This window comes from Gossypium arboreum, chromosome 5 (assembly GCF_025698485.1).
Source record: "Gossypium arboreum isolate Shixiya-1 chromosome 5, ASM2569848v2, whole genome shotgun sequence".
NCBI lineage: Eukaryota > Viridiplantae > Streptophyta > Magnoliopsida > Malvales > Malvaceae > Gossypium > Gossypium arboreum.
Window position 1 is genome coordinate 21,605,446 of NC_069074.1, and position 24,766 is coordinate 21,630,211.

The 24,766-nt window shown below is 28.0% G+C and overlaps 1 protein-coding gene across 1 annotated transcript; it reads right to left on the reverse strand.

Annotated features, from left to right (window-relative positions):
• Positions 1-247: 247 nt before the first annotated feature.
• On the reverse strand, positions 248-4,595 carry LOC108452200 (sulfate transporter 1.3). Its single transcript, XM_017749968.2, has 14 exons — positions 4,350-4,595; positions 3,377-3,736; positions 3,213-3,261; positions 2,903-3,110; positions 2,622-2,796; positions 2,399-2,464; positions 2,189-2,302; positions 1,925-2,041; positions 1,693-1,819; positions 1,332-1,618; positions 1,032-1,222; positions 786-871; positions 627-703; positions 248-497 (listed from the first exon to the last, which is right to left on the reverse strand). The coding sequence occupies exons 2-14, from the start codon at positions 3,710-3,712 to the stop codon at positions 351-353; spliced, it is 1,980 nt and encodes a 659-aa protein (XP_017605457.2). The 5' UTR covers positions 3,713-3,736; positions 4,350-4,595; the 3' UTR covers positions 248-350.
• Positions 4,596-24,766: the final 20,171 nt, after the last annotated feature.

Here is a 24,766-nt window from a genome sequence, read left to right on the forward strand (position 1 = left end):
CTGGTTATCTACCTCGAAGAAAACCAAACACTTGGGTTTTGATAAGTGATTCCATTGGTTAACAAACTATCGGGAATAAAAAAATAGAACTGGATTATATGGATTTTTTTTTTTTTTTGCAAATAGCAATATATTCGAGCCAAACATATTGCTTTTGGCCAAAAAAAAAAAAAAAACCAAACATATTGTACACTTGTTGCATTGGAGAATAATCTCAGACACACTCAACTCCTCCCACTTAAACCACTTCTCATAATCGAAACCTTCATTATTAATTATATGCACCTCCCCTCTTACTATATATATGTACATTATAGAGTCATAGTTTAAGGATCATGTTTTTAAAATGTTCATACTTGTTCTTGGACCGGTTTTGGAGAACATGATGACACTGCATCTGCAACAGTGAGGAAGATCTTGTCGTCCCCGATTAAATTCGCAAAATTCGATGCGTGAAGCTTCTCTATCACCACTGGTCCCGGATTTGCCAGAATCAGCTGTTCAATAAATGCAGGCAGCCTCAATCAGGTAAATGTTAATTAAAAGCTAGTCTTTATTAATTTTTTCAGTAAGCTTTTACTATAAATTTAATTTTTTATTTATTTGACCATCATTTTTGGAATTACCTGAATATTCTTTTTCTGGAGACTACCGTGTAGTTCTTCCAAGGCATGGATTCCACTGGTGTCAATGTCAGTTACAGCTAACATACAGGAAATTAGGAAAAATGAGCTTAAAAAAAAATTAAAAGACGTAAAGATTGAGAATAAGTCAATGGATTCTACGTGACATCTCAATTATCAAAAACTGGATTGTCGATTGGCATTCAGCTTTTACTTGCTCTTCTTCATCCATCAACCATCTCAATATCCTGCAAACCATGTCCAATTAACTTTGAGCATCTTGAGAGATCTAATCGAAACTTGGCTGAATTTAGCCAAATTCTTAAACATCCAAACCCCATCACAATTCTAAAACTCTAGAATTCCTATATCAGAATTAGAGAGAAAGGCTAAGAACAATGTATATACCTCTCCCTGACATAACTAGAGTTGGAAAAGTAAATCGCAGAATCAACTCTGATTATCAAAATCCCTGGAACTTTAGTTGCTTCAGGATATTGTTGGATATTTCGATACACAGTAGTCCCAGGGAGCTTCCCAAGAATAGCAGTTCGAGGCCTAGTAACTTGTAAGAGGATTTTAGCAAAGGATATTATGACCTGCCATGCATGGAGTTACAGTGACAAAAGATTTATATCAAACACATAAAATATATATCTATATAGTTGATGTAAAGGAAGTTTAGGTAGTGGACAACTAAGTTCTTACAGCAATTAGGAGGCCAATCTCAACCGATGAAAAGACTGTTCCAAGAAAGGCTCCCATGCATGCAAGAAAATCAAATTTATCAATCTTCCATATCAGAATTGCTGCCTCAAAATCCAAAAGCCCAGCCACAGCTGATATAATGATAGCAGCCAGGATAGCATTTGGGGTGTACTTGAAAAGAGGTGTTATGAATTCCAAGGTCAAAAATACAACACAGGACATAACGATATTTGAGACTGCAGTTTCGCATCCAGCCATGAAATTAACTGCAGATCGAGAAAATGAACCTGCAAGAAGAATAACATCAGTCATATTATATATGCCTATATGTTTATGTGACTCTACATGTGTCCTATCTCACCTGTGGCAATATAACAGGAAGTCATGGAACCAACGATATTCATTGTTCCTAGTGCCACCATTTCTTTGTTTCCATCTATTTGATAGTCTTTCATTGCAGCAAAAGTTCTTCCAATGGCAGCAGCTTCCTATATAATCGACGCACAAAGAAGAATACGTTAAAGGGTCTATGTAGATGCAATGTCATAGTTAATTCTCTGGTTAGTGAAGATGAATAAACAAAAATGGCTTACCGTCAATGCGATCATACCAGCTATCACACCAATCCTCATGCCTTTAACAAGATATTCACCAGTGAAGTAAATTTGATTTACAGATGAGGGATTGATTCCTTTTTCAATATGCTTCACCTGCAAAGATGAAAGAACAGTGGTTCTGCTGTCAATACTCAATTAGTACAATAACTACTATGATTTGTGCCATCACTTTGAACAGCTGAACTATTAAATTGCAATATTGTACCATTAGAGGTTAAAGAAAAAAACAGTAATGCTTACAATCACAACTCCTTGCTTTTCTGCATGTGTTATAAAAACGAAAAAGGTGGAGAGAACAACAGATATCAATGGAGCTATAGCAGGCACCCAGAAGAATTTCTTGTTCCTTTTTCCCTATTTCACAAATCAAAGCATGTCAAAGTTAGCAAATGGTTACAAGCCTGTTATAGTCGACAACAGAATATATAAGAGTTTAGACTGATCTCTTACAATGTATTTCGCAAACAAAAGGAAGGATAAAAAGCTAACTCCAATGACTATAGTCTGCCAGTTCCACTGCAAAATATATATAGTATCATACAACTTTAGTAACTGTTGAATGTAGTGATCAATGATAACATTGATACTGGTTAGTAATTCTTTAAAAAGAGAGAACTGAAATGCTATTTTTTTTTTTAGGAAAAGGGAGAGAGATGGATGTATAAATGCTTACTCCATGCTCGACGTTGCTCCATACAGACTTCATTACCGAAATAATGTCTGTATCCTTAGTAAAATTTTTTATACCAAGAAGTCCCTTAAGCTGTTGGAGGGCAATTGTGACAGCAGCTCCGCCCATAAAACCGACGATGGCAGCATGAGAAAGGAACTCAATCAAGAATCCCAACCTAATTATTTGTTTACGAAGTTAAAGTTCAGTGAAGTAGCACAAAATTATCAGAATATATATATATATCAGAGACTTCCACGAGTGAAATACATAGAGGTAAATACCTAAGAAAACCAAGAGTTGCTTGAGTGACGCCTGCAAAAAAGGTAGCAGTGAATGCAAGCCGCAGATACTCGGGTTTATTTTGGACAGGGTCGAGCTCATCTGAAAGCATTGTCCCTAATAAAAGAGATACCACAGCGACTGGTCCAATGGCGATATCTCTTGAACTTCCCATGAAGGCATAAATCAATGGTGGAACAAAGCTGGAGTCTGTAACGGTCGAAGAATAACAATCATTTTATATAAAAAAAGGCAACAAAAAGCTACTTTATACAATGTAAGACGAGGATAAATAATACAATGGAAACTTACAAAGTCCATACTGTGGATCCAAGTATGCTAGCTTTGCATAACCAATGTCCTGTTTTCCAAGTAATTTAAATGAATATATAGGTAAATAAATCTGACATCATATCATATGATCAAAATTAGTGATTTAAGGAGTATGTTTGAGGAGTAGGAGTGTGAATATCCACCTGAGGAATGCAGAGACTGGCAATAGTGAGTCCAGCAATGAGATCACCCCTAAATTTTCTCCAGCTGTAACTCCTTCCCCATTCAAGAATTGGGAAGATGGCCTGCGTTGCCAGGACGAACTTTCGAGACCTGGGTTGATCCTTGAAGGGACGCAGTGGGTCATCAGCTAGGAATGTTTCTCTCACAGTGGCTTTGAATTCCTGGAACAGGTTTTGCTTAGGGGGGACTCCCACCTTGTGAAGATAACGTGCACTGTGCACGTAACGCCGAGAGGATGACATGCTTTTAATGTCCATTTCTTTGGTTTCAACTTCCTCATTTTTTGAGTGAGACATCGAATCCACGCCCACTTAGCTCTCCTGTACCACAGCCAAAGTAATCCTCATCCATAAACACAGCACTTACCAAGTAAACCCATGCATGCAATCCATTATAAAACAAATATCATTGCATAACAAAATATCTAAAAGATCAAATATATTGATCAGACGATATGGAGTTCACAGTCTACGGGTGGACTAGAGGGTAACCAAAATTCACTAATATAATCTCAAAGGGATAAAAAAACTAGACTAATACCTACGTCCAACGAAACCCTAAAACCTTATCTCAGGATCTCCATGCTAAACTAATGGAATTTTTAAACTACTCGCAGGTCTTTGTTTTTTAAATAAAGGGAGGGTAGAAGAAGTTATTCAAACAAGCATATTGCTTGTATATACAGGCATAAACAACTAAAAACTCCTTTACGGGCACGGGTTATCTAGTAAATTACCGACTCTTATTAATTAGAATTTATGTAAAGACACCGAGTTCAATTAAAGCTGTATTAATGAAGAAAGATTAGCTAACCAATTAACACAATCGTACTAATATTTCTTAGCTATTACTACATGTAAAATGTTTCCCTAGAACTCGGTAACCAAAGAAACTAGAAGACAACATAATGAAAAAATGAAATTAGAAGCTAACCAAAGAAAGTGGATATGGAGGTAGTGGGTGGAGAAAGTGCAAGCAAAAGAGTTGTTTAACTTGGAAAGAAGCAAAGGAAGATCGTGCTTATATAAGTACGGAAGGAATTCCAATGTCAAACTTTTACAAGCTATAATCAGCAATAATTTATGAACCTGGAGCTCTTACTTGTCCCGTAGCAGATTTTAATATTACAAAGCCATCAAGCATGTGAGATGATTCGATGTCAGCATCTGATCATCTCTCTTCCATGATATGCAGCTGTGGAAGATATTCACTATATATGCGCGGGTGGCAGCATCCATAATGTGAAGACTCATCAAAGGTTTGACTAGATGAAATGTTCAAAAAGTTTATATTTGTTTTGTTTATTATTTTTAATAAAAGACTCATTTTTCTAAAACTTCAGACTTTTATATGCCTTTTTACTATTGTTTCTTTTCTTTTTACTCTCTCTTCGAGATGCTTTTCACTTTCACTTTCACTTTCAAATTGCGCCCCCCAAAACCCCGCGGCCCTCTTTTTTTTCACTGTCAATGCTTCTCTCATCATCGATTCCAACCTTTCTTCTTCTTCTTTGCCCAGGCTTAATAGATCGTGCCAAGACCATATCCTATCTGAAAACTTTTGTCAAATGTGTCTCGGGGTGTGTCAATGTCCAACACTAGTACAAGGGAGTTCCATATGTGCCTCGCAGGCTTTCATTATCTTGTCAGGAAAAAAAATTCCTTTGAAGTTTAATTCCATTTATTAGTAAGGTACCTGCCACTAGTACCATTAAAATTTGTGCTGATGTGACACGCAAAGCAATCAAGCTTACCAATTAATCCAAATAATTTTTACTTTGCCAAAATTAAATTAAATAAAAATAGGTCCCCTTTACTAATTAATAAAATAGAAAAGAAGAGAAAGGGAAATCTAAAGTTTAGAAACCCTCTCTTCTAAAGTTTTATTTTATTTTTAAAATTTTTAACTTAGTTCCACAATAATTCTGTCGTACTCAAAACCACCATTGTTGATGGAAACCACCGTGCCGACCATTGTTACTGATGTTCGATTCTCGATGGCTCAGACCATCGCTCTTCAAATCTTAGACTAAAAAAAGATAATAAAAAAAATTACCAAATCTCAAATCTTGCTCAGATCAAAGATTGAAAATATTAGCCTGAGGCTTTGAAGCCCAAATACCCATAAGCCAACATTCAAAATCCAAAAGGGTTAGAGGCAAAAATTCATCAACAACTTAATGAAAATGTTTAGATAAACAAATGATAATAATAAAAAGTAAAATGAAGGCAACAATATATGGGAATATTGAAACAGTGGTGAAGTTACTTGTTTGATATTTCAATCACCAATGTTGAAACTTTATTCATGTAAAAGAAGAAAAGAGTGTGTGAATAAAGATTAATAGTAAAATGAAACAATAAATCTCAGTGTCTTTTTCTTCTTCACCATTTATATAAATCCATCAATATACACTTTTATTGGTTCTAAACTTTTAAGGAATGTTTTAACTTTGAAAATGAAAAAACAAGTATAACGAAGCTATAAAAAAACACCTGACTTTTCAAAACTATTGGTTGGAATTTCGTAGAGACAACTAATATTTTAAAATTTTAGTTTAAGATTAAATGATTATGAATAATTCAATAATTAAAATATGTTTTACGTCTTTCTACTATACATACACATGTGGTGTAATGCTAAAAATTATTTTAAGGAGAGTTTTTTCTTCTTCTTTTTTCGGCTCTTATACGAGGTTTAACCTATAATGATACATATTATTAGGATCAGAATTAGGAGAGCTACTTTGATTTTTTATTTTTTTATTTTTATTTGGTTTTCTCTCGACATGTATTGCTACTCTTTTCTAGTAAAGAAATTTGAAAATTTAGATTATAAATATTCAGTTTTTAATGATATTGATAGATTAAATTTTAGATGCTTCTTTTAAAGTTGTTTATCGATAAAAGATATAATTAATGAGATTGATTGCTTATATTAATTTCTTAATTTTTATTTATGATTTTTCTTTTCACAATTTTAATTGACTTAATTTACTATTTAACTCTTAAATTATACTCGTTTTTCACTTTGTTACCTAAATATTTTTTACCTAATTTGATACTTAAAAAGTAAATTCACTTCCTATTTTTAGTCTATTTTTCTTAGAGATATTAAAAAGTTGTTAGTCAATCACAAAATGCTACTTGGCATCTTTAGGTGAAAAAACAAATATTTTCTTTTTATTAAATGTATATATACATTAAAAATATAAAATATCAGAAAATATATAAAATTAAAAATATAATCATCGAAAAGAAATTAGTAGAAATTAATAATAATATTTTAAAAATATAAAAAGTTGCAACAATTATAAGAAATAATAAAATATTTAATAGTTTGTAAGTTTATAAAGAAAAATAGTAAAATTGCCAATCAACCTCTACGCCCCTTAAACAGTAGGTTGCGCGGTGGTTGGCAAAGAAGGTCGTTGCGCCGCGGCCACTTCTACTGGCGGACTAATGAACAAGAACATCAGAAGGATTGGTGCTCGCGGCTTAGGGACTTGTGTTGTGACTTGGTGGTTGTTTCATGTACGGGAGAAGCTGAAGCCATTATACTAAATTTATTAAAAATTCTAAATAATTATAAAAATTATTAAATATCTTTTTAAATATTTTATAATTTTTAAAAATTATAAAATATTTTATATTTTAATAAATTTTAAACTTTAAATTTTTTATAATTTTTACATTTTTATAGTAATACAATTAATTTCTTTTCAATTATTTTTTTGTAATTTTATTTTTTTATACTTTTTCTAGATTATATATATTTCTGAATTTTTTATTTATTAATTTTATATATATTTAATAAAAGAAAAATTTTATATCATGAGGTGCTTTGCGATTGGTTATCAAATTTTTAACATTTGTAAAAGATGGAGTAAGAAAAACATAACGAAGGTATAGTTTAGATAACAAATTAAAAATAAGTAGACTTTACTACTAAATTAGACAAAAAATAGACATCAAAATGAAAAAATAAATAAATTTAAAGCATAAAATTGTGAAGTAAGTCATTTTAATTTGAAAATTACCCTTTACCTTTTATATTTAATTTGTTTTATTAGAAAAGCAGAATTCTGATCAAATCCCTACTAATAATACGACCTGCTCGTCATTCTCTACAAAATATATTATACTTTTTAGTAGAAATTATTTTACTGGATTCAAACCCACTAGGATGGGTGGTGAAATGGAAAGATAAATAACAATATATTTTAAAAATTTTATTTTAATGCATAAATTAAAATTATAGTCATATAATTTTATTAAGTATATAAATATATTAAATTGTACACACATAATAGTATATTAAAAGAAATTTTCAAAGCATTTAAGTCGAGGAAAACTAAAATATTTTTATGTTGAAAGTATTTTTTAATATATATATATATATATATATATATATATATGTAAAGTGATGTCAAATTTATATTTTAATATTATTGAATGCATGTTTGTTTTTTAAATTTATATTTTTATTTAAAATAAAATATATTATAATAATATTAATTAAAAATTTTAAAAATATATTTTATAATTTAATAATTAGATTAGTAATATGTTTAAGGATAAGTAAGGGAAACTCTCTTAGTCAACCATTAATCTGTTTTTGAAACGTTAGGATATCAACTGTGCTGTCGTGGACGTTGGGTTGTTTGTAACTAAAGAAACTAAAATGTCAGCGATGATGGCGTGGCATCTACTTTGATTCCGATTTAGTTGTCCACGTTGGTTGAACATGGACGATTTTAAGGTTGAATTCAGTTTTTCATAATCCAATGGGTTCAGTTAACTTCTTTTTAAATTCTTGTTGGGTTTGAATAGTGTTTAAAAAAATTATATATATTTGAAAGGATTTCAATACAAGTAAGTTCTCTTTAATTATATAACAGATTATTTTTGTTTATTTATACACTATACTTATATCTAATTAAAGTCAACCTTATCTCTTTATATTGTATTAGTTTCCATTAAATTCGGAGTACAAATTTAAAAGTTAATACATTTTAATTCTATTTTATTTCTAAAATTTAAATTATTTACTTTTGGATTTAAAATTTTAAGTTCAACGGTTATTACTATTGAAATTCTTTTATTAAATTTAATAGTATAACATTTTAAAATAAAAAAATTACTGGTTTAACAATTCCAATCACAACTAATTAATAAATCCAATCTTTGTAACTTTTATCATTTACTCAAAAGAGAAATTTGCAAAAGATAGAAGAGTGAATGATTTTTTTGGGGTTAATATATCTTTTGCCTCATGAATTGCCCATTTGTATCTAGTTAGTTTCTTCTTCTTCTTTTACTTTGTTGATTCTTAAATTTATATTCTATCAATTAAGTTGTTACCTCTACAGTATCAGATACATTTGATTTTAGACAATCATTTATCTAAGTTAATTCTTAGTATATTTTTTTACATTTTTTTAATTAGTAGGCATATATATTTAAATTTAGGCTCAATAGTTTGCCCTTAGTCAAAATATTCAACCAATTTCTTACGGGCAGGCGAAATTCGATTGGAAAAATTAGTATTTGTGTTTTCAAGTTCAAATAATTTGTAATTAAGTTTAAAATCTTCGTTTATTAATAACAACATTATTTATTCACGAAACTAAGTACCATGGCTAAACTCTCCCCATTATATACCATTACAAAAGTAATTTTTTTATGCACGTCTAATGATCTTGTTATATATGCGTTACCCTCATAAGATATCATTAATCTCTTTGGGTAAAATTTGTTCACCCAATATGATTATATTTTATCTTACAGTAACAATTACATCTTCCTTCATGAAAAAGTCAATTACTAACATATAATAATCAAATCATTCGTCCTAGACAAATGACTTGTGGTCACTTCACTTTTTCATCAACCATGTAATGCCCATGAGAGAATATTATTTATCTTTTATTGGGTTACAAATTCCGTTATCGCAAATGAAGTCATAACATGCAAAAGTCATATACTTAACGTACCAGTTTTCGGCTTTATTACTAATTGAACACATGCTTTTGATACCTTAAAGTATATAAGTCACACGTGCATAGTTACACACTATATAAACATCATAAGTGAACAAATCCATAAATGGATCTAAAATAAATCCAACTTGGTCATGACAAATGTATTGTTAGTCAATACAATCACACATAAGTTTCTATATTCTAGAAGTCATCCGCTCTGATGCCGAAAATAAAATATCTCCCAATTAGACTTGATAAACGACATAATATCCTTAAATTGATTTGCTCAATTTCGATTCATCAAAAGACGAATCATTTAGATTACCTACTAATATAAATTATTTTCTCACACGATGATTTGACCACATTATGCAATTTAATATTAGTTAAACGAAAGGTAATCAATGAATCAATATTTGCTTATATATTTTAATTTGTGTGCAAAAACTATTGAGGAGAAATATGATCGATAATAATGTAAATGATGGGTTTTTATTAAACTAATCTGTTCGAAAAATATAAGTATATATGACGAAAACTACACTAAAGACATTAAATCCCAACTATAAAAGTTTTTAAAATGGTCACTCGACTAATCAAGTTTATTTCTTTTGTCATTTTCTATTAAATGTCATCAAGTTTTTATTGAGGTGAGGTGACAACTCAAAATTAGTATAATAATAAATTTAACCCTTAACTTTTACATATTATTTAAATTTAATCATTTTTTTAAAAATAACCTTGAACATTTTATATTATAATAATTTAATCCTAATTTTAAAATTTTAATATAATTTTAAAAAATCTAAAAACAAAAAAATTAAATTTAAAAAAATCAATTTAATTCTAAACCCAATATATTTAACCCACAAAAATTTCATCATTGATTTTCGTATCCACAAACTTTCTGTTCTTCAAAAGAGGGGACGAAGGACCGACACAAAGTTATAAAAAAAAAAAAAAACCGCATTCCCCATTTATGAAAGGAAAAAAAGGAAATTTCTAAATCAATTTTCTAAGTTTAGAACTTTGTTGGAGGTTTTCTTTATTCATTTTAGAAAAATCCGAATCTATTTTTGAGTTGTGATGATAGGTGGAGGGTTGGGTTCGGTAGACTAGTGAAGGTGAAGGTTTTTGGGTTTAGAATTTATTAAAATTAAATTTAAGAAAAAAAATAACATGATGAACATGAAGAAGATAACTATTAGAACACGATTTTTTGGGGTTTAGAAGTAAATTGATTTTTAAAATTTTATATATTTTGTTTTTAAATTTATAATATTTATAATTTTTAGATTTTTATTTTTATAATTAAGATCAAATTGAGATAATATGTAAATATTTAAGATTAATTTTAAAACTATAACTAAATTAACACAATATATAAAAATTTAGAGCTAAAATTATTATTATATCATTTTTTTAATTACCACTTCATATTCCCATTAAAAACTTAATCACATTTAGTGGAAAAGGATAAGAAAAAAGCTTAGGCGTAGTTTACCTTTGCTTTTATTAGATTTTTGTTTGCTTTGATTGCAGATGTTATATTTGGTCGCTAGTTAGCGATAAGGGTATATGAATAGTTTGATTGTGAATTTCTTGAGTTATGATTTTGGTCAAAGAAAACTAATGAAATCTTATCCACCATATATCTTTCGAAGGCCAAGCTTTGCTTCAAAAGGAAATTCTGTAAAGTCCTTTCCCAAAAATAATAAAGAAATGAAACATGTATACATGCAAAGAAAAAAAGCTCAAAAATGAGTTCAAAATCAGAGGGTCATAATCTGTCTCTGTAATAAACTATTTGTAATAAACTGACAGCAATGAGATGACCTTGAAAGAACCATATCTCATCCAGGTTCAATGAACCCAACAGTGCGTTTCCATGAATAAATAAACTGTAGCTGCTTCAACTGAAATACTATATATACTGTTTTCTTTTATATGCTTTCAACAGATTTAACCTTTCCAGGCACTCAAACATACAAGCAAGTGTTGGGATATCAAAGGAGCTGATGCCCACGTTGGTCGGTTTGTTATTTTTTTTTTCTTTTTTTAATAACCCAAAAAGTCAGAGATAAAGGCGTGGCATGTAGTAGCAAACGTAGGCCAAAAATGGTTGAACATGGACGATTCCAAGGGTAGATTCATTTTTTCATAAATAATCCGATGGGTTTGGTTAACTTTCTTGGGTTTGTATAGAGTTTAAATAAAATAATTAGGTTTGAATATCCGATTAGCATAAAAATAATTGGTTTTGGAAGGATTTAAATAAAGATAATTTTTCATTATGTATCATATACTAACGTCTATTCAAATCGTTGAAAAGACATCCTTAATTTGTATTATCTTATGCTCTCTTTTTAAATTGTTAATAAATTAATTCTTTGATTAATAAAATAAAATATACGATTTATTATTAGTGTATAAGTATAATGCATTATCGTAAATAATAACATGACGTCTCATTATTAAATAAAAATAATAATAAAGGAATTATAAATAAATAAATAATCTTATAATTATTGAGTTATTTTATATTGGCTACTTATATAAGTGGGTGGCTTTGGATCACTGTTGGAAAGAGTGATGATGAGTGATGATAGGTTAAGCAAATTAAAAGTGAATAGAAATATTTGAAAGTCGTAGCATGGCAAATAGGTAAGCAATGATGCACCAATTAATTTAAATTTTGATGGAATATTTAATTCATTATACCACTAATATACAATATAATGAAAATCTTATCCATTAGATATTGGAGGTTGAATTCCAAGAACTCCAGGAATGAAATGGTCGGTCTCAAATAATGCATTTATGTCAATGTACATACAAATATACAATTTGGTTGGCCAAAAATCATGCCAAGTCTTGGCCACTTGTCATATAAATCACTTTTATAATTTCAGTAATATTATATTTTAGATTTTAAATATTGGTTCTAATGTAGTATTGATCGTTTTATGTTACTCCTCATTGAATTTTCCTTTTGGAAGTTATAGTTTTAATTAGTTTGTATATCTGGCAGATGCATAGGTTGATTTTTATTTTAATTTAACATGTGAATTTCTCACGAATAAACATTAATATAATTTTATTGATAATACATATATTTAATCATAATATTATTAAAAATAAAAATATACAAAATTTCTTAACATATGTGCAATCCAATCAAATCACTTATTGAACCATTTTCATTTGCAGTAATGGTGTATTTGAATAAATGAAGAAATATAGTATACCATAATCAACTAATTTTAAATTTATAGTAAAAAAAAACAAAAGAGAGTAAAATACTATTATTTAAAATATTTTTATATAATAATTGTGAACATTTATATAAATTTTTTTGTATTTTTATAAATTAATAAATTTATTTATCTAGTTATCTTAAATTTAATTTAAATTTATTGATAATTTTAAATTTAATGAAATAATTAAAAATTTAAATTTATTCATGATTATAATTATAATTTTTAAAAATCTAGTGATAAGAAACTTAAATATTAAGATGAATAATATTTATCTTTACGAATTTAATATAAATATTATTTAAATATTAAGATAAATATTAATTATCTTTATTCTAATTAAATATTATTTATCTTTATTATCATTTTTATATTATATTATATTATATTTTGAATTTTGAATATTAAACTATATTTTTAAGGATAAATAATTAAATAGCTATTGTCTATGCAAATTTAATAAATATATGTGCATTATAGGGTATATTATTGTGAATTTATACACAAATAATTATTATTTATACACATTATATATTTTAAGTATACATTCAATATAAATAATATCCGAAAAATATTGTGTATCTAATTATTTATTAAAATAGTAAAATGATTAAAAATCTATGCATATTTATAGAGTTATATCTATGAACGTGTGTCTAATAGTCTAAATCATAAAACAAAACAACAATATATTTAGTAGCCGCCTATGCGCGCCATGGACTTCAAGAGCTTCGACTTTGAAGGAATCCACTTGTGGTTCAATGCGGATCAAATGGTGTTCCAGATTATCTTTATTTTTATTTAGAGTTCATCATAATTTAATGTGGCACATCATTATCGCCTCCATTTTTCTTGTACTCAATTTTAGAGTCGTCTTCGCCTGAGAGCACCCATCGAGATTCTAATGAATATCTCGAGACTAATTATACTATTATATTGGTCTCTCTTTTATCTTCCCGAAGACTAACTTCCACCACTACAAAAGCTGACCTCCTCCCCCATATATATATATATTGTTTAGATAATTAGTTAGATAAATTTATTAAAATATATTAATAACTTGAAATTATTTAGATCATTTATTGTTTGCCCAAGCACCACCATCAATAGGCCCATACAATCCACAGAAAATATATTGAAAAAGGCTCCCGGTAACATCAAAAGGTGAATATTTGATATAATTGAGTGAAAATCTTTCAAGTTACGACTTAAGTTGATGGGTTTTATTTTATTATCTTAACATTTTAAATTAAGTCTAGTAAAATAAAATTCGAGTCGGGTTGAGTGAAATTATTCGAGTTAATTTTTTTTAAAAAAATAAACATGTCAAGTTAAAATCTTTCCAAGGAAAAAAAAAAGAAAAAAATATACTTTATCCACCAGAAAGACGTAAAGCCTCCAATCTGCCCCTTGGGATCATTGTAGACTATAAAAACTCAATTGAAAATAATTATAATCAAATGAATATTAAAATTGGTGGTGGTAATATTATGTCTATTGTATTATTCTTACCAGTCTATTTATTAATTTAATTTTGATGGAGTCAAATAGTTTTTAAAGGCGTAATTATTGATACATTCTTTTGTTAGAAAAAAAAAAAAAAAACATATCCACAAATAGGCTAACTGGGGTCTGATGGGATCTTGCACCAACTGGTTCCTTGTAAACCCTAATTATTATTTATACGTAATATACTCGGGCTTTTCTCTCTGCAGTTTCGCAATATGATTTCATTTTCGTCGTTTTAATTAACCTTAAAAATAATTTAATTTTAAATAAAGATGGCATATATTAAATAATTTTAATATAAAATTAAAAATATTTTAAAATATTAAATTTCATAAACTACAAATAAATAAAGAATAATTAATTCTACTTTATCGTCAAGACTTGTTTGGAGTAATAGTTAAAATTTTATCCGATATCTAGATAACCCGGTTTAAACACTATCATTCACCTTGTCCTTATCAATATTATTATAATAATAACTAAATTTTTTAGACACATTTATTGGATATAATTCTACCAACAAAAATGTAGAAAATGATGAGTAGATATCACCTCCTTATCACTTAATAAAGAATCAAATTCAACTTTTTATTTTATTTTATTTTATTTCATTTCATTTAAGATTATATTATTGTTTATCAAATAATATAATTGTAATCCACATTTAATTTTAAAGAATATACCACTTAAATTCAATACTTATTTTTTAATTTATCAAACATAGCCTTAACTTTATTTTATCATAATATTGATATACTTTATTATTAAATAATAAGTCTCTTAAATTATTTTAATTAAGATAAATTTTTTGGTACAACAAAGAATTGAATCAGGACTATTCTTGAAAAAGGTAAATACCTTATTCAATAAATTTCAAAATAAATCAAATGTAAATTATAAATCAACTTGTGAATAGATATGTGAGTCTAACTCGCATGTCTCATTTATTTAATTTTAATCTTTTAAATATCAATTAATATGTGATAGATTTTTAATTTCGTTTATATAATTAAAATACTCCACCATTATAATATAATAAAAAGAAAGAGAATTTTAAAAATAAAAAATAAAATATAAAATTTTCCATAATTTTTCTCTCTCTTCATTTTCATTTTTTTAATCCAACATATAACAAACAATGATGAGGGGACAATAATAAGAATAAAACAAGTGTTGGGTTCTGAATGAAGCACATCTCCAATTAAGTTTTATAGATATCAACCATTAAAAATTGAAATGTGGTCTCATTATCGAATATCCACACTTACATGACTTATTTTCAGCTATTTAATATATACTGACAATGACAATCCACAACAGCACCATATATGATAACCGATAAAAGGCAATAATATGTTGTTATAAATATTAGAATCTAGCTACTATGGCCGGAGTTATTAATGAATTACAAAAGAAAAAAAATGTTGATTTTAAAAAAAAATTTATATGATTCATGCTTTCGTATGGTCTTATATATATATATATGATCATTATTTGGTAAGCCAATATAAATTATAATTATATATTGTGTATAATTGTATTGACTTTTAGATTTCATAAACAATTTTATTTGCATGCTATTAATTAAAATAGAAAAGTCCTGAAATTAATTCATAATCAATACATGAAAACAATATTTATTGTTCTAACTTTATTTTCGGTTTTGGGCTTAGTTGAGCAATGGACACAATAATTTGATAGCTTTGTTAATATTATAATTTTAATATGTTAGATAAAAATATTATTTTTATATTTTAAAGATTCTCTTTAACTTTTAAATTTACAAAATTCTTAATTACCGCCCATTTATAGAAAATATCAATTGACAAATATTTTTTTCTAAGTTTGTTCTCTTTCCTTGAAAAACAATATACCTTAAAGCTATCATTATATATATATATATATATATATATAATCATTCCCCAGAAAGAAAGTATAAGTTTATAAATGATATCTTTGTGTTGGCTCATTATTGTAAGAATAAAGTTAGAATGATATGTTTCCTTTAAACATCGTGAGCCACTTCTTCGTGTCCATGCATCCAAACTAACCCAAGTTTTTTGTATTTTAACATTCTACCTTTTCTAAGTCCTACCAAGTTAGTTTGATAATTCATTTCAGAATAATAAATTATAATTAAATTTAGAAATAATAATCTTTTATTTTTAACTTAAACAAAACCTTTGTTTAAGATCCCAACTTTAGGGGTCTACTAAGTAAGCGGGCAGTCGGATGTAGTTTTTATTAGGATATATAAATAAATCATAATTCATAGATGAAAATTTTAAAGATTCTAGTTCTGGGTTTTTTATTCTTTGGGTTAGAACTTACGGACAGACAAAAAGAAAGATGGAGAATATAGTTATTTTAGTTTTTTTTATAATGGAAAATGTACTGCCCATAAAGTAAACCCAGCAGATTACCCAACATGTCATGCACAGTAGTTCTTCTCAATAAATAGGATGATCTTTGATGTGGGTGAGATAGGAGTGCCATTAGAAGACGTAAACTTGAAAAAAGAATAGTGAAAGATTGACTTTGGTGGTAATGGAGAGAGCACCAGTACTATATTGTTACCACATTCTGGGGTTGTTGTGCACCCATGATTTCTCAGCTTTTTCAGAACGACATGGACTTGAGATTTCTTATACATCAAAGATGTATGGATATTGTGATTGTCGTCCAACCAAGGTTCATTTGACCCACCACCCCCACCAGGTAGGGTTTTGGTCCCTCCCTCCTTTACTTTTAAAAATCTTTCTTTTTTTTAAGATTTTATTTCAGTCCTTTAATACCAAATGTTTAGCTTTACCCCTTTGACGTCGGTATTCAATTGCAGGCCCATCTCAAGCATGGGTTGAGACTTTGAATTATTTTAAATATTAAAAGAGAATTGTATCTTTATGTTGTGTTTGCATTATATTTTCATTTATAGTACATTTTGTAAAATTTGTTATAAGATTCAATTTCAAAAAAATTTCATGGGCTCGTATTAGTGTTTTTAATATAAATTTCTATATTATATATATTTATATATATATTTGCATGCTCGTGATATTCAATTTTTTTTTAATCATGTGTTTAATAAATCATTATTTTTATTTATAAAATTAAGAGTTATCATTTCAATTTTACTTAATAGCAAAATTCAAAAAAAATTAAAATAAAAGAGAATAAGATAAGTAGTTAGACATTTTCTTATTATTTAATGTTAAAATTTAAGTTAATTTTATATTTTACAAAGCTAAAGGTTCAAACCAGCTCTGAGTGTATTCAATTAAGTTTTTTTGTTAATAGAAAAAGTGTATCTAATTGAACCCCTAATGAAAACAAAGTCAATTAGATTCTTTCGTTAATGAAGATAATCATCGATCGGTTTGATTGTTAAGGAACGCTGGTGTGGTTGGCATAAACGATGACAATCTAAAACATGATATGCCATGTCAACATATAATTAAAAATAAAAAATGAAAAATAATTCTTTTAAAAATGTACTTATAAAATATATTTGGCCAAAATGACATCTAACTTCATTTGAATCTAAACATCCTTTTGTATAGGTTCATTTTGGATATGGTTATTAAAAAATTGTTGAGGGGGATCTACTCCTTCGGGAGAAGTCTCTGAAGCATTGTTCGCGGGCAATCAATACGGCCCCCAACAATCTTAGGCATTGTCTCAGGACACGAGTTTTGTCTCCCAACTTTGTGAAGAGCCTCAAGGGTTCACGGAATAGGAGCACCTCGGTTGATGGAGAGAGTACGCACTTGAAGGACACGTAGATAATTAATCGATGAAGTTGCTCGCAATGTGGACCGAACCACTAACTAATGTATAACTAGCCTCTTCAAGGAGACATGGTGCCACTTGGCTGACACAGATTCTGGCTCCCGACTTCGCAAAAAGCCTCGAGGATTCACGAAGTGGGAGCACCTTGGTTGGTGGGGAGAGTATGTACATGAAGGACATGTGGATAATTAATCGATGAAGTCGCGCGCAATGTGGATCAAACCACCAACCAATGCATAATTAACATGTCTCCTTGAAAAGGCTAGTTATGCCTTGATTGGTGGTTCGATCCACATCATACACAACTTTATCGATTAATTATGTATGTACTTTCCCCACCAACTGAGGTGCTCTCACTTTGTAAACTCTCGAGGCTCTCCGCAGAGTTGGGAGACAAAACTCATATCTTGGGACAATGTCTACAATTGTTGGGGGCCGTATCGACTGCTCGACAGATGATACTTTGAAGACTTCTCTTTAAAAAGTTGATCCCCCTTAACAAAAATCATAACACATCTTTCTAAAAATTATTAAAAATGATGAAAATATAAAAATTGTAAAAAGTATAAATAAATTAACTTATTAAAATTATAATTGCTTTAAAAATTATAAAAATTAACTAATGGGATATTCATCAAAATGTCTCAAGAAAATCATTTAAAAGATCTTCATATTTATTTTTCATATGAATTACATGAAAAAAATACAACAATGACTTTAGTTACATATTTGCAATAATCAATGTAGTTCCTACCATTGCTTTGCTCTCTTACGGCTTCTTCAATACTCGATTCTAGCACTTTGAATTTACTTTTCTCACAAAATACTATAATTTTGCTAATCAATGTAGTTCCTATATATCATTGCTTTGCTCTCTTACGTTAACTCATTGCCTACTCCCCTCTATCCAGAAATATGAGAATTTTACAAATGAAATTGCCAATATATATATTTTTATTTTTTAGAAATTTTATTTATTCTATGATTTTTATATATTTTTAATAGTTTTTATAATTTATAATTTTAATTTTTATAATTTAAATATTTTTATTTTTATATTTTATAATTACTTTTTCAATTTCTTAACTTTTATTTTTTAAATATTTTATAATTTTTTAACATTAAGTCTAGAAATGGATTTAGAAATGAATAACTAACTACAAATGAACTTAGATATCCATTTGTCCAAGTTTATTTTGGATGTATATATATATATTAAAATTATTAATTTTTCAGTATTTTAAAATTTAAATATATTATAACATGACATGCTAATCAACATATTTCCATATGGTATGCCATTTGTCACTCTAAAACTATTCAAAAGAATATATATTCTATTAATTAATTTGTATTCTCATGCAATGAATAATGATTGTGTGTATTAAGTTTATAATATTTTTATAACAATAGTTTTTGCTTAATTTTTTAATGAATTTCTTCAAAATCATTAATAAATTGAAAAAAATGTAATCACAATATTATTAAAAATATTTAACTAAATTAGAATCAGTTATATTAAAGTTAATTTTAAAAATATCTAATATTAAAATAATAAAAAATTCACCATAATTTGAATGTTAATTTTAATATATTATAATTTAAATAATAATATTATTAATTTCTTACAAGATATTTATTATATCTATTGTTAAATTAATTTATTTTAATGTTAAAATTTTTAATATTCGATTCTTTTTATAATTTTATAATATTTATATTTACTTTATTTTAATCAATGAATGTAATTAACTCTTATTATATTTGAAAAATATATTTAATTTGGTTAATTTTATTAATAATGTCTTTTTTATAAACTATATTTTAAGTTTAACAATTTAATATCCATTAATTTTAATATTATAATATTAACATTTAATTCAATTAAGTAAAAATTTAAAATAAAGATATAATTTATTTGAAACCAACTTTATATTTAACCTATAGAAAATTATAAAGAAAAATTTTAAACAAAAGGCATGGGTGGACCTGATCATGGGCTGGACCACCCGCCTAGGCCCAAAGGTCTGCGCAAAAAGTGAGAGGGTTTGAAAAAAATATATGCCCATAAAATGGGCTTCGACAAAAAATAAGGCCCATTTTCTAAACGGGTCGGGCCTCAAGGAGGTTTTTTTGCCTGGTCTAGCCCGATTTTGTTGTTTTGCAACTATCTTGTTGTTGTTTTGCTGCCATTTCGTTGCTATTTTGGTACCATTTCGTTATCATATTACTACTATTTTTTTGTTATTGTTTGGGGATTGTATAACTCTTTTTTTATTGTTAATTTTGCTACAATTTTAGAGGCATTTGCTTGCTAAATTTTAACTATCTTAATGTTATTTAAGTAAAAAGCCCTTTTTAATCTATTTTTAATTTGTTGAGAAATATTTATTTTAATGTGTTTAGTAAATTTGATGGATTATATTTTTAAATTTGTTTTTATATAAAAATAATCTAAAAATAATATCGGTAGGTTGGGCTTGGGTTTATCATTTTTAATCTAGGTCAAACTTGAGAAGAATTTTAGACTTATTTTCCACTGGGCCTAAAATTTTGCATCGGCCTGACTTAGACCCGGCTGATCAAGTCTAGGCATGGGATAAAAATTTAAGTAGTGAGTAAATGAGTAATTTACCCAAATTATAAATAAGTACTTCAAATGAAGAGTTTCACGTGTCAAAAAGCTATAATGTGAACATGACCATTTATTTCCTTTTTATGTAACCTTATATTGGTATAGTATTTATATATATAATAAGATTAAAATTAAGAAATGAATAATTTTCCAAAATCAATATTTACTTTTATCAAAACATACTATTAATTTACCAAACAATTATAAATTATGTACATTGATATTAAAAGTTCTATTTTAGCACATAATTTTTAGTATATGAAACATCTTAGTTACTATATCATGTTTTAATGCATTTTAATTTATCTCATGTTTTATAATATTTAGATAATATATATTAATTTGTCTCATATTTTACGATGAATGATAAATATAAGTTTAACGACTCGATTTTAGGCTGTATCGAAAAATACAGTTTTGGAAACTCTATTTCCATAAACTGAGTCTGGAAGGATAAAATAAGAAGATTTACGGAGTTGGTATGAAAATATATTAAAGATCGATTAAGTAATTTAACCGAGAAAATCACTAATTGAAGTTTAGGGATTAAATTATAAAATTCCAATCGCTATTAAATTTTAAATTAAAAAACACTTGAGGACCTAGTTAATAATTATCCAAAGGATCAAAATAATTAACAAACCATTGTTCTCTTCCATGGGAAAGTGGGAAGAAATGATGATAGCCACTTAAATGTCATAATTGTAATTAAGAGATATGTATATATTATATTAGTGGATTAAGCATAATTAATTAAGATTAATTAAAATTTAATCCTAGTATATAAGCAAGTAAGTGGAAAGAAAGATTAAGTTATCATCTTCCTCCTTATGATTAGAGGCTCAAGTTAAAAGGAAAGAGAAAAACTTCTTTGTTTCCTTTTCCATTTTGATCCAAATCAACTTAGGCATTCAAGCTAATTCTTTCAAATTTTATAGATTTTGAATCATGAGAGCTTAATCAGCTAATCCATGTGTTAATTCTTTCAATTATTAGATGACTAGCAAGTTGTCATTAAAGTGAAATTGATGAATTTTTCTTGAATTTGAAGAGATTGATAGTTAGAAAGCTTGAATTATGTTAAGAATTAAGTTAGAAATTAAGTTAAGTTTATTAGATAACTTGAAGACATTAGGGACCAAATTGAATAAATTAAAAGTTTTTAAGAAATTATGCTATAGATTAGTAGTACAAGACCCCTAATGAATGGATATGAAATCAGATTTTGATTCAATGTTAAATACAAAAAAAAAAATGAGTATTTCAGATATAGGGGCTAAAATGAATAAAATGCAAAATATGCTTGATTATACGATTTCATGTGTAAGAATGAAATTTAATACTGTTTTTATAATTGAATTATCGAATGTAGTTAAAGACGACGCTAGGTCCTCTCAAGAGAAAGGAAATGTGAGAGTTGAATGCGAGTAACAAATACGGCTTGTACTTTCATAATTTGAATTATATATACACACATACATGATTTGTTGCAAACTAGCTTAATTGAGGTAACATTCTACTTGTCTCATAATTCAGTTTATATGAGGTGATATGAAATGTTGTGGATTGAATAGGGATGAGCATGGTAAAAACGAGAATTATATGAAATTATGATATGTGATCATGAACATATATATATGTGTGTGTGTGTTTGAATAATTTGTTACCCTATTAATTGTCTCAGGTAGAGTTGGATATAGTTAGCATGCAATAGGATTAGTGTACGAGATTTACTTCAGTTTATACTAATGAGGCGCGAAGTGTAATTTATACTTCGGACGTTCTGATGAGGCACTGAGTGCCAGATATATTAGTGTGATGGTTGAATCCATGTATCAGTCTTGAGTCCGAGTCCGTGTCCGGTTAATAGGGATAATAAAACATAAACCTTGCATATTGACATGATAGATGAAGCTACTAATGGAGAAATTTGCATTTATGTGAAACGATAGCATGTGATGCAAATCGGTTTAAATAAGTCTGAAGGTCAATATAGATACAAAACGAATCAATAGATTCAAAAAATAGATGAGAAAATGAATTGAATAAGTGATATGCTATGAAATATAAGCAAGTGTGATATGATGATAGAAAACATAATATGATATATTCATGTGGTTGCAAAATGAGATGTGGCATAAATTTTGGTGAATGAGACATGAATGGTATATTGAAAGTGTTGAAAGTTACGACATCGAGCTTCTATCTCCATGGTTGCGATCCTCTCCTGTTGAGGTTGTAACATTGAATCCCCCTGTCCTCTAAGTCATGACGTCCCCTATTGAAGTCATGACCTCAGCTTCTTGTCTTTAAGATCGTGACTCACCTCGATTGAAGTCATGATGTCGATCTTCTGCCTTCAATGTGGCGACATGATTCCCACATGGCCATGACGTCATTTCGGTATTTTGAAAATTTTACATTTTAGCCCTTCAATTAACATTGGTTTTTCATAAGAGCTTTCGTAAGCTCGTTTATAACCTAGATTTGATTAAATAACATATTATAATTAAGTATTAATTGAACCTAATGACTTGTCTAAATTGTTTATTTGATATGGAAACGAAGTTATAATTGCTCTTGCAATAATGAATGTGACATTTCACATCTCGAATTGGACGATTGGGTAAGGTGTTACAATAAGCAAGCTTTAATTTCGTGGGATAATTCCTGCCGACCTCTAGAAAATGGAGATATGGTTTTTTTGCCATTTGAGAGAACAAAACAGATCCTTTACGATGAAGATTGCGTTAAAAGAACTCACCAACACTAAGAGTTTCTAGGTGAAAGTCATGAGTTCTAAATATAAGGTGAAAGTCATTCACCATTCCCGACTCAATTGAGAAAGGAAACAATTCTTTTGTATGGAGGCTAGTTTCAAAAGTATGGGAGGAGGTTCAAAAGAGTGCTTGTTGGTTGTTAAGCAATGGACTTATTGCCATATTTTGGAGTGACATTTGGTTGTGCTTTACGTGATATTTGTGTTGATTCACTGGAGCACCATTTGCACAGCAGATTATAGATCCATGTGTGAGGTAATGCATCCAGGATAAAGAGTTTGAGTAAATTGAATCGAGTTTGGTAAGATTATTTAAATGCAAAAATTGAACCGCAATTATCAGCTTTTATTGTATCCATCTGGTGAATAAAAGCAAAATTCTCTTTAAACTTTTTTAGAGACTTCTTTTGAAATTCTTGTGCTAAACAAAATACTTTTAAGTGAAATAATGAAACTATTCAAAACTAATTTAAATAACATTCACCACCTAAAGGCTTTTTAGGAATTTAAATTAGAATGTGATATCGTTTCAACATAAATTTTATTTTATTTCCTAAATTATCTTTTTAATTAAATGTGATTTTTAATAAAATTGGTAAAGCAGATCTTGATTAAAATATGTGAAACATAATTTTAATCTTGTCAACTTAAATTATGAAAATATATAGTGTGAAACTAATATGGAGTATATGGCACATGGGAAAAAGTTAATTTATAAAAAAATTATTGCTTTAATTAAAAGGTTAAAATAATTTTTTGAAAATTATTGTATTTTAAGTTTAAATTTTATCATAGTAATATTTTTATAAAAGTCTTTTATAAAAAATATATTCTTATATATATATTTGTTATTTTATATGAAAATTTTAATTATTTAAAAAAATACTCTCATGTTAATATTTGTTATTTTATAAAAATTTTATTTATTTATTTTCTAACCAAGTTGATATCCAATTGACTCTATACTAAAATTTAACACGACCGCACATAAAGATAATTAAAACTTATGCATTATTGCGTATAGTAAGTCTCGAGACTTTAAACCTCCACGCTTATGAATTGAGTCAATAACTCAAGTCAAAATTTTACATTTATATAATACGATCAAACATGATTATAATATACAAAAGAGAGAAAGGTGTGTGGGGGAGTATATCGAAACTCGAAAGATATGGAAGGGGGTGAGGTATCTGGAGATAGTGGGTTGGCAGCAGACCAAATCCAAACGTTTGGCTCATAATGATGCTGCCTTTGCTTTTTAGTGAGAGGAAAAGAGCGAAATGGAGATGATATATGTTCCATCTTAACTAAAGCCAAGGGTTTGAGGATGAATGAAAGCCAGCCCTTCAAATCTTTTTCCTTCTTTTTTTTTTTCTTTTTTATTGAGTCAAAGTGGCT

What these genes read in the sequence shown, in the direction of transcription:
- LOC108452200 (XM_017749968.2), bottom strand. Translation starts at nt 3,712, where the DNA reads ATGTCTCACTCAAAAAATGAGGAAGTTGAAACCAAAGAAATGGACATT. An exon ending in TTTGATAATTGAGATGTCAC is followed by an intron (nt 704 to 785) that starts GTAGAATCCATT and finishes CCTGTATGTTAG; the next exon opens with CTGTAACTGACATTGACACC. An exon ending in TCCAGAAAAAGAATATTCAG is followed by an intron (nt 498 to 626) that starts GTAATTCCAAAA and finishes TTTATTGAACAG; the next exon opens with CTGATTCTGGCAAATCCGGG.